This window comes from Cylas formicarius, unplaced genomic scaffold (genome assembly GCF_029955315.1).
Source record: "Cylas formicarius isolate icCylForm1 unplaced genomic scaffold, icCylForm1.1 PGA_scaffold_8__14_contigs__length_24414737, whole genome shotgun sequence".
In the NCBI taxonomy this organism is placed as follows: Eukaryota; Metazoa; Arthropoda; class Insecta; order Coleoptera; family Brentidae; genus Cylas; species Cylas formicarius.
In genome coordinates this window covers 21,664,256-21,674,216 of record NW_026844361.1, presented here as the reverse complement: position 1 = coordinate 21,674,216, position 9,961 = coordinate 21,664,256, and the positions used below count along the sequence as shown (strand labels likewise).

General features: G+C 35.0%; 2 protein-coding genes across 2 annotated transcripts; both read right to left on the bottom strand.

Annotated features, from left to right (window-relative positions):
- Window positions 1-1,199: 1,199 nt before the first annotated feature.
- On the bottom strand, window positions 1,200-2,199 carry LOC132706500 (odorant receptor Or2-like). Its single transcript, XM_060677853.1, has 5 exons — window positions 2,171-2,199; window positions 1,668-1,773; window positions 1,524-1,622; window positions 1,319-1,474; window positions 1,200-1,253 (listed from the first exon to the last, which is right to left on the bottom strand). Exons 1-5 carry the CDS (start codon window positions 2,197-2,199, stop codon window positions 1,200-1,202), a joined length of 444 nt encoding a protein of 147 aa, XP_060533836.1.
- An 836-nt stretch (window positions 2,200-3,035) lies between these two features.
- LOC132706638 (odorant receptor 2a-like) lies at window positions 3,036-5,382 on the bottom strand. Its single transcript, XM_060678100.1, has 4 exons — window positions 4,462-5,382; window positions 3,475-3,574; window positions 3,324-3,422; window positions 3,036-3,271 (listed from the first exon to the last, which is right to left on the bottom strand). The coding sequence occupies exons 1-4, from the start codon at window positions 5,238-5,240 to the stop codon at window positions 3,104-3,106; spliced, it is 1,146 nt and encodes a 381-aa protein (XP_060534083.1). The 5' UTR covers window positions 5,241-5,382; the 3' UTR covers window positions 3,036-3,103.
- Window positions 5,383-9,961: the final 4,579 nt, after the last annotated feature.

Below are 9,961 nucleotides of genomic sequence, written 5' to 3'. Positions count from 1 at the left end.
ATTGATCACAATAAGAAATATCAATCAAGAGACAAAACTTGGTTGTCAATTGAAGCATAAACTTTGGTTCGAGTAGGGAAATACGTGTATCTGAGTAGGATCAAAATCGGACAATATCATTGGACAACATATTGGCATGATTAATCACGACATCTTCGTCTATGCTTAAAAGTGTGCCACGGGGAAGTATTTTAGGACCTTGTATAAAATTTCTACAATTAACATTATAATTATATTTTAACTTCTATTGGTGAATTTTTTATACCGATAATTAGATTTGAGGTCTGCGTTTGACACTTTTATAGGTCCAATAATGGCAATTTAGGCAGGTCAGCCGTTAATTAAATGAAATATATGCATTGACAAATGATACTGTAGATTTCGTGTATTTTTTTTATTGCCAACAGTATAAAGCCTTTACAGCATTGCGATTATCACCTTTACTGTGATGATACACAGCTGAAATTTTTATTTTCGCCAGAAGGTACTGTTGAAAAATTCAGTAGTAAAATAAACGAGATGATCTATCTGCCATTATGACACCCTACGTAGATAATCGTAATACATTTAGAATAAATAATAAATAAGGGCTTTGATATTTTCACTTAATTACATCCATTGGCTGAGCATGTTCGACCTGGAGAGAGACATTTCATTTATTAAGTTTTATTTATAAAATAATTATAACTAAAACCCCAAAGTGCCGTAATAAGAAAACTCACATTTCGTACTCAAATTAATATTTAAGAGATATCCGTGGAAAATGAAACCGATGTGGTAAAATGACACTTTCCGTTCCCTAGATCGGTGTTTAATGAGGCATTTCAGCATTAGTAATTAGTATTTATAACAAAAAATTTATGCAAAAGTTGTATTGTTCAAAATAACCTTTATTCGGGATTGAAAATAAAATTTTAATTCTTTTAAGGTGTATTTTTGGGCATTTTTAAATTCGGGAACCAAAATCTTTAGTTGCATATGTTTTTTAACAAACTTGATGTAGTAATTTCGAGATATTAAAAAAATCATTATTTTTGATGTTATTTTTCTACAAAACGCGTATAGTTAAATTCATTTCTTGATTGTCCTCCCGCGTTTTTCTTAGCTCAAGAGTTGTTTAGGTATAGGTATCAACAAAGCAAGATCCAACCTTCGAAAAACAAATTTTATTCATGGTGTACCATATCAAGGAGAGAACTTCATTGCGCGGTTTGCGCCATCAGGCTGACGTACGAATACGAAGCCTTCAATATCTGAAACGCAAAATAATTTGCAGTTTTGTTCCTTTGTTGAATGACACAGTTTGTCAAAAACCCACCGCCAAGGCGGACTGCATCGTCATGGGCTCGAAAGGGCCTATGGTCAGCTCTAACGGCCTCTGAGTTCGAGTCAAAACGATCAATATCATTTTCTTAACCTCTTCATTTTGGTGATGCCACGGGCCATCGTACAGGGCGTCCGACAAAGCCAGGCTCTGTTGATAATTTTCTCGATTGATTTTTCATTAAAGTTTATGGGATTACCTGAACTCTTATTTCGTCAGTGGTCAGACCCAAAATAAATATCTGACCCAGCACGAAGCACAAGGAGAAGGCCGGTATAGACAGTTTCTTTGCGTCTTCCTGAAAGCGGCAACTTTTCACATTTAATACAGAAAGCAAACATACATATACCGTTAGAAACTGAACTGAGACTGCGGCTAAGTTCAGCGAGTTTAAGAAATACTCGAGCAAGAGCAAATTTCTGATGACCGCGTTTAAATTAGTCACGAATCTGAAAGGAAAATTAATTATAAAAGTATTTAAAAAAAATGAAAAAAGGTTTACAAGACCGGAAAAATTCTTGAACCGGAAGACGCAGAGGAAACGACTCCATATACTTTTATTCTCGACAATTTTTCGTATATGTATACGTATACGTATACGTATATATATGATATACTCAAAAAGGTATTATTTGCTGACGATTCATGAAACCAAATGGAAGAACCCAGAATCGCCAAGACAGAAAAGATCACGTCAAGTTCGATAAAATGTTCGATAAATGTTGGATCTTACCACAAGGTCGTGCGGTATTGTGCTCCGTTTTTTAGAAGCAATACGAAGAAAATAATTAACCGATTTTGCATAACGATAATGCACCTGCACGCTCATCGTTGCTTGTGTCTAACTTTTTGGCCAAAAACAGAACCACAATCATTCCTCAGCCACCATATTTACCGTATATGGGCTCTCTGTGGCAGGAACGAAAAACTCAAGGCTATACCAGAAACTGCTTGCGAGAAGTGCTACGGGAATTGGATATAAGGTTGGCACAAGTTTATCATATTTAGGGAAGGGGGCAACATTAAATTTGATTTATAAATATACACTTTTTGATAAAAGTTTTGTTGACCACACCTTGTATATCAAAAACGTTATGGAATATTAAATATCTGTTACAGAAACTTTACTACAAACTGAACAGTTGAAAATATTTTAAACAAACCAGTAATGACGGGCCTGTCTCACAGGGGTTGAATCAGGGCGGATACAAAAAATCCAGAAATGCTGTTTAAGATTAATTTTTAGGATTAAACTGTTAAATCCGATTATATCTACATAAACGTGATCTTTATCGCAAACTTCTGAGAATGAAATCTCCACACTGTCTTTTCAAGAAAACATAACATAACACAATAAACATAATGTATTGTATCAATCTCTTAAATTCATAACACGTCTCTCGATTTGCTTACATTTTACCACTTTTTTTTTTTATTGTATCTTTCCTGCCTAGCGCTGCTAATTTTTTTAGGATACATTTATAAACAGAATCTCAAAATATTAATCTTAAAGTTATTATTATTAGTTGAAATCTTCAAATACGTTGAACGTTTTTTTAACATTAATAAATCATAATCTCCTTTCATTTTTCTTGGCTCAAGATGGTGGGGTTTGTTATGAACAAAGCAAGGTGTCTTAGAACATCAAGTTTTATTTACTACAACATCAAAAATAGAAAGTTACTGTGCATTTTGCGCCATCAGGGTGATGTATGAATAGGAAGCTTTCAATATCTGAAAGGTAAAATAATTCCCAACTTCATTTTCCTGTTAAACGCTTCAAAAACCCACCGCCAAGGCAGACTGCATCGTCATTGCATTGAAGGGGCCTACGGTCAGCTCTAACGGTCTCTGAGTTCGAGTCAACACTGTCAGTATCATTTTCTTAACTTCTTCGCTTTGCTGGTGCCATGGGCTGGCATACAGGGCGTCCGACAAAGCAAGGCTCTGTCGACCGGTTTGTTATTATCTCGTTTTCTATTAAATTTAATAGCATTACCTGGACTTTTATTTCGTCAGTGGTTAGACCCAAAATAAACACCTGAACCAAGACGAAGCACAAGTAGAACGCCGGTATTAATAACAGCCTCGCTTCCTGCTGAAAATAGTACTCGTTGCACTTTGATTATAGCAAGGAAACTTACCTACACCGTTAAGAACTGAACAGAGACAGCAGCTACGTTCAGCGAATTTAGGAAATACTCGAGCAGGAGCAAAAATTTGATAAACTCGTTTAAAATTTTCACAAACCTGAAAATAATAATGATGTATTCTTAATTTATCGGAGCAGAAAGGTAAAGTCTGTTCATAGATATAAGAAAGTGCCTGATACGAATTAAGGAAAGACCCGGGCAAGCTGTAAGAATTAATTAGAATTTAATTCTTTGGGGTTTTGTTAGGAATGACACTAAACAATATTTATTTATGTATGTATTTATTTTTAAATCTAAAATAAAATTATAAATTATTTTTATTACCTACCTAAATTACTAAAAATTATTCACATAATATATCAGTATCACTATCGCTATCATCGCCTGTTCTAATTATTATTTGTTCTATATTATTTGCAATACGATTATTCTGCTTTTTCTATTTATTTAACAGAATTTGCCCACCTTTGTGGAGGGATGTTAAAAACTTCGGTTTCTATAAATTTGAGGGCATTGGAGTTAATACGGGGAAAGACATTGGCAGAGTTCAGTTGGTGCCAAACATGTTCAATGGGATTAAATATACCGTGGTAAGGTATGCCCTTTGTAGAACCTTTGTCAATTAATTGCTTTTTGGTATAATCTTCGTGAAAATAAATGTCGTTATTATGCATGTAGTCTTGGATTGTTGCTTTTGTGCCACATGAGGAAGGGGTTTTAGTCAACTGTCAACTGTGATAACTTGCGTTGTCCATTATAATGACGCTATGGGGAGGAATGTTTGGAACTAGTTTGTTTTTAAACCAACTTTCAAATAAATCAGCGGTGGTGTCTTCATGGTAATCCAGAGAAGAATGTTTAATATTTTTCGCAGACAGAATATTAAATACAGGTAGGTAATAACCTTGTTGCATTGTATGTTAATGACCACCCATTCAAAAGAAATTGGTCACTTTCTTATATCTATGAACACACCTTACTTACTCAATGATTGTTTGGTGATCGTCTATAAGAAGCTTCAAATCATTAAATGCGTCGTCTCGTTGAAGACCTAATTTTCGGAACCTGATATGGAGGCACCGCAATGCCGAAGCGGCGAAAGTTATGCAAGCATAGACGATCATTTTCGTCGAAGCTATGACGAGAGTGTTGAAGCACAGGACGATTTCGGTAACCACCAAAATAAAATTTTCATGGTGGAGCTTGTTGACGTTGAAGTAATACAAGTCGACGAGTATCGGCCTCTCCAGAGACGCGTTGTTTTTCCTGTTGTAGCCGACCACCGCCATATTGGATCGGAAATTTTCCCAGATAAGAGATGCACCCGTACAAGATGTCAAAACGACGAAGGTTGCGCTCACGACGTTGCTGAAACGTATTTCCTTGTGGTGGGAGTTGACAATTTCCCCGACTTCACTACGCATTAGTCTCTTCTCTTCTCGTTCAACTTGGGAGATTAGATCTATAAAACCGTCACTTCGGATGACTACGGTTACGTAATGGGTTGTCAGAATCACTATGAGGAAAGACAACTGCTGAAATATATCGGGATCTGCAAAGTTCGTCGTTAAGGTTATCCCGAACTTGATAGACATCGAGACCGCCAGAGTTGCGAAGTACAATGTGATGAAAGTCGAATATAATGCGTAAACTATGGTAGCTGCGGGATGTCTAAAAGGCAGTTTCAGTTTCCACAACCCAACGGATAGCAGAAAAACTTTGGAAAATGACAAAATCGACTTGGACTTAGCTATGGTCGCCATCGGATATGCGACTTCGGTTTCAATGGCGACGAGAGTCCAAACAAATCTTTACAAAGACCGAAACGACCCCACACGAACGTAAATAAAAAGCGACATTGCGATACTTTTCTCCGCCCATTTGCGGCATGTGTCCGCCTTGTGATTATCGAAATTACAGAGCCCGTTTTGTGGCTGAGAACGGTTGTGTTATTATCGAGAAATCTCGTGGCTTAGTCCCCAAGCTGATCGATGTTACCGATGCTTCAGAATCACTTGAAACGTTTACCTCTGCTAAAAATTATGATAAGGGTTGTTGTGAGATACCAGAATTGCTAATTAGTGAGAGCGCATAAAAGTTTTATTTATGTTTTCTCTACATATTCCTTAAAGTGGCCAAGGTGATTTATTTATTAACTAATAAGTTGAATGAGGTGATATAAAAAAGTGCTATCGAATCGCTGCTAAAATGTCCAGCGATTCGCATGACGATCCTGAAAAATCGTAAATAATAAAATCAAGGAAGAGTTAACAAAAAGTCGACTTTCCTTATTTACTCGCCCCACCCAAACATTTTCTTTGAAAAGTGCGTAGGTACTGAACGGAAAAATTTACGTAAAAAAAATAACGGACTTAGTTAACTTTCAGGAACAGTCACTAAAAATGACTTAATATGTATTTATAAATACGTAAGTAATATGGGATCATATTTAGTGTATTAAATATATTGCTTTTTTTTCTTTTTCGGATTTTGGAACATTTTATTTTCTCTTCAGTTGTGAGTTGTTTATAGTGCTTCAACATAATATCTTTTTTGTATATAGCTAATACATTATCTTAAACGGCACATCAATTTGATTTGTATTTATCCGTAAATATTTAATATAAGTTTTTTTTTTGATTTTCAATATTTCTGTTCTCATTTGGCTATAATCCTTATGTGAATATTCTGGAGCTGATTGGTCATACTGTGATACATTATTGTCTTACTGCGTTGTTTTGCTTGCTATAGTTTGCTTTACAGCAATTTTAGTGAGTGTAGTTGCCTAACGGATCGGACTGGAAGGAGCGGTGGAGTTGCCCTTTATGTCAAGCATGAGTACAAGGTTGATATTTTAGAGTTTCACTTTGACATTAACGCGCAATGTATTGCTTAGAAAACGAAAAAATCTTATTAATATTTTATTTATTTATCAACGGGCAAACCGCCAATATAAAATAAGATTCACATAAACAAAATAGTAAAAGCAAAATAAAATAAAATAGGATGAAATGGATTGATTCCATAACATTAATATTAAAATGGCAGTAAGAACACCTATGCCAGTAGAGAGGCATCAATACACTGTTATTCAATACTGTTCAAACAAAATTGTACCGAATTTTAATTCAACAATAACCTAACAAAAAAGGCAAAAAGCAAAATTCAGGCTGTAAGGAGTATGTCATTTAATATTTTTGAATAATTTTAATTATTTCTGATATATTTAGAATCTTTAATGGGGAACTTTAAATTTATCAATATATTGGAATTATATTGACATAATGTGTTGCCCTAGTTGCTTAAGATGCTTGAAATTTGATGTTTTTTTGTATTGATTTTTAATTTACAAACATTAAGGTATTGCTTAAAAAGTACGATGTTCTGGTATTATTAGAAATTTTTTGGTAATATATTCTCCAACCGTATTTGTGTTCAGTTCAGTATTTCAGTAGTCAAATTTAACGAAAAATAAGAGTGAAGATACAAAAATTAACAACAAACTGAAAGAAATAATACAAAAAAAAGAGTTTTGCACGATTTTCATGAAAACGGTAAGTTTTATCGTAAAACTACCTCAGACAAAAATTGTAGATCATAAAATTATCTATCAAAAATGTATTAATAATATTTTTTTTACTAAGAGTTATCGTTTCTGTGTGTGTAATGTTGTAAGAGCTGTAATCATCGTAATAAGCATGCGAGTAGACCAAGTATTTCCATCTGTCTCCCTGTTCTGTGTGCATGGCTAGAGTGTATACCTGCTTGATGTCACAATGAGCAATAACTGATATCCCGTTCGTTTCTTGCTGTTTTGAATTTTATAATAACAACGTCAGAATATTGTTTTACTTCTGGTAAACGTTTAACTAAAATTCTTACTGTTATAGCGGTATGAAGTCATTAATAGATGCAAGTATTGAGAGAGCCGATGAACGCTCAGTTTCTTAAAAATCTATTGAGTAAGTGAATCAGCTTTCTGTTTTAAAAATCTTTGCTTATTCTGCAGTAGTCAATTCAATGAAGTGTATGAGAGAAGAAAATCTTCCGATTCTAGCCGTCGAATTGGCCAAGTAAGTACGCTTCGATTTAAAGATACAATCTCTAAAGTAGTTCGGACTCGCTCCGATGCTATAGCAGAAGCTGTTCTTACTCGAGTCGGATATAGATATGACTTAGTTGCAGTTGAAGCTTAGTATTACCGTGATTGCTACGTTTCTTTCTTGAAACCTTGCTGTGATGGTAAAATCGGTCGTCCCAAAGACGAAGCTATGAATTTGGCATTGGAGGAAATATTTACTTACATTGAAAGTGGCGATGATTGTCAGTTTATTTTGAAGGAACTAAGAGATGTTTGCAAAACAGAAGCATGGTGATAAACTCTTTGTTACTATTTTTAATTAAATCACTTTCATAATTTCACAACAGACCTGTGGAATAGTCCTACTAGGCAAACCAGGTTAAAAAAACCCGGGTGGTGTGGAAACGTGTGTATATCACAGCTTTTACAACATTTTGATCAGTTATATCTCGGAGACAATGGCTCTCTGGAAAAAAATGATGACTACCTTTTTTATAGATAATTTAATGATCTACAATTTTTGTCTGTGATAATTTTACGATAAAACTTACCGTTTTCCTGAAAATCGCGGAAAGCTCCTTTGACCTTTCGTTTCGTGAGCCAATACATTTCTCTCTCTTTCCGTCAGTGTAGTACCATTTGAAAAATTGAAATCCGTTTAATCTAAAAAGCAGAATGTTTCCGTCGCCCTTTGCCTTATGTATATGTATGAGAACAAGTTTAATTTATTTCGATATCAAGCAATGGAGCTTATTGTGCATTTGGGGCCATCAAGCTGACATATGAATACGGCGCCTTTAAAATCTGAAATGAAAAGTCGTTTCTGATTTAGTAATTGGTGAATTATTGAAAAAAAATGTAAATAAAACCTACCGCTAAAGCGGACTGCATCGTCATGGGATTGAAAGGGCCTATGGTCAACTCTAGTGGTTTTTGAGTTCGAAGCAGCACTATCAATATCATTTTTTTAACCTCTGGGTTTTGGTTGTGCCACGAACTACATGTCATCCGACAATCCATGGCTCTGTTGTGAATTTTGATTAGTATTAGTGGTCAGTGAAAATGGTACAAGTTGCACTTTTACAGCTTAACAAAAATTAACCTCTGAAATGCCACGTTCAACGAGTTGAGGAAATACTCGAGCAGGAGTAAATTTTTGATTACGGCATTTAAGTTGGTTACAAACCTGAAAGGTGTAGTTTATCTTTTAAAAGCAAAGAGCACTAAATGATCTAAAAGTGATACTGAGTGGAAGTGCAACGAACAACCAGCACAAACAAGACTCTAAGAAATACTAGTGATATATGTATTCCGGTTTCCTTTTTATTATTGCCGTCTTCTATCTTCTGTCAACTAAAACACTTAAGAAGGAGCTAGTAGAAACAAAAGTTTTAAAATGTCGGAAATAAATTATTTCACGGAGCGATATTAAATACAAATAAAGGCAAATGGGAAAATTAATTGATCATTTCGTAGTAATTCTAGACTATAATTAGTTTCGGTACAATATACCGAAATTGAATGGTTTGTGTTTTCGTTATTCTCGTCTGAACATCAGTTTTGTTTATATGTATATATATGTATGTATTATAATTAATTTTGGCACTAAAACATTTGAAATACTAAATTGCATAATATCATAATTTCTAAATTCGATATTTTGTTAATTAAAAAGTTGAACTGAGGTGGCTTTTACTTGATGAAAATCCATTTATCAAAAATAAATAAGAATTAAAAGTTCAGATTGTCAAAGAAAGCTTGAAAGTGCTCTGCCGAGGAAATGTGACAGCGGTTCCCAAACTTAATCGACAACCTCCTGATGTTCCATTATAAGCAGCTCCAAGTCTCTTAACGCGTCTCCCCGTCGTTGACCTAGCTTTGGAAACCTGATTTGGAGACACTTGAGAGTGATCGTATTGATGAACAGCACGATTTCAATTGTTCGTTCATATTAAAATAATAGACTGCCTGGTCAAAGACTCGTTGTTTTTTCTATTATAGAAATTTTCCCAGACAAATTTCCCTCAAGTGTGATCTCGAAATGTCATCCGCAAATCGACTTGGTTTCCTTTGTCGTCGCCATCGGGCTGATAACTGCGGTCTCAGTGGCAACAACAAAAAAATTTTATACGTTCCTACATGTACATAATTAAAGGGCTATATTGCAACATATTTCTCCTCCCATGGAAACGTGCGCCCCCCGATTATCTAAATTACATGGAACGTATTCTTTCCCAGCTTTGTTGTAGGAAAGGAGGCGTATCATTGTCGCGAAGTACCTTTCTACACGCTAGTTGAAGTCACTTCAACATTTCGGGAAGAATCAGGGTGTCTCCTTCTGTTTGTCTTGAGATAGCAAAGTTCGTGCGCAACCGAATGCTGGACACTTGAAACTGGTCAACA

Excerpts from the sequence above, each read along its gene's own strand:
- LOC132706638 (XM_060678100.1), bottom strand. The coding sequence starts at position 5,240 with ATGGCGACCATAGCTAAGTCCAAGTCGATTTTGTCATTTTCCAAAGTT. Across the intron at positions 3,575-4,461 it reads GATCACCAAACAATCATTGA|GTTTGTGAAAATTTTAAACG; the intron begins GTAAGTAAGGTG and ends TATTATTTTCAG. Across the intron at positions 3,423-3,474 it reads TCTCTGTTCAGTTCTTAACG|CAGGAAGCGAGGCTGTTATT; the intron begins GTGTAGGTAAGT and ends TACTATTTTCAG.
- LOC132706500 (XM_060677853.1), bottom strand. The coding sequence starts at position 2,199 with ATGATTGTGGTTCTGTTTTTGGCCAAAAA. Across the intron at positions 1,774-2,170 it reads GTTCTGTTTTTGGCCAAAAA|ATTCGTGACTAATTTAAACG; the intron begins GTTAGACACAAG and ends TTTTCCTTTCAG. Across the intron at positions 1,623-1,667 it reads TTCAGTTTCTAACGGTATAT|GAAGACGCAAAGAAACTGTC; the intron begins GTATGTTTGCTT and ends TGCCGCTTTCAG.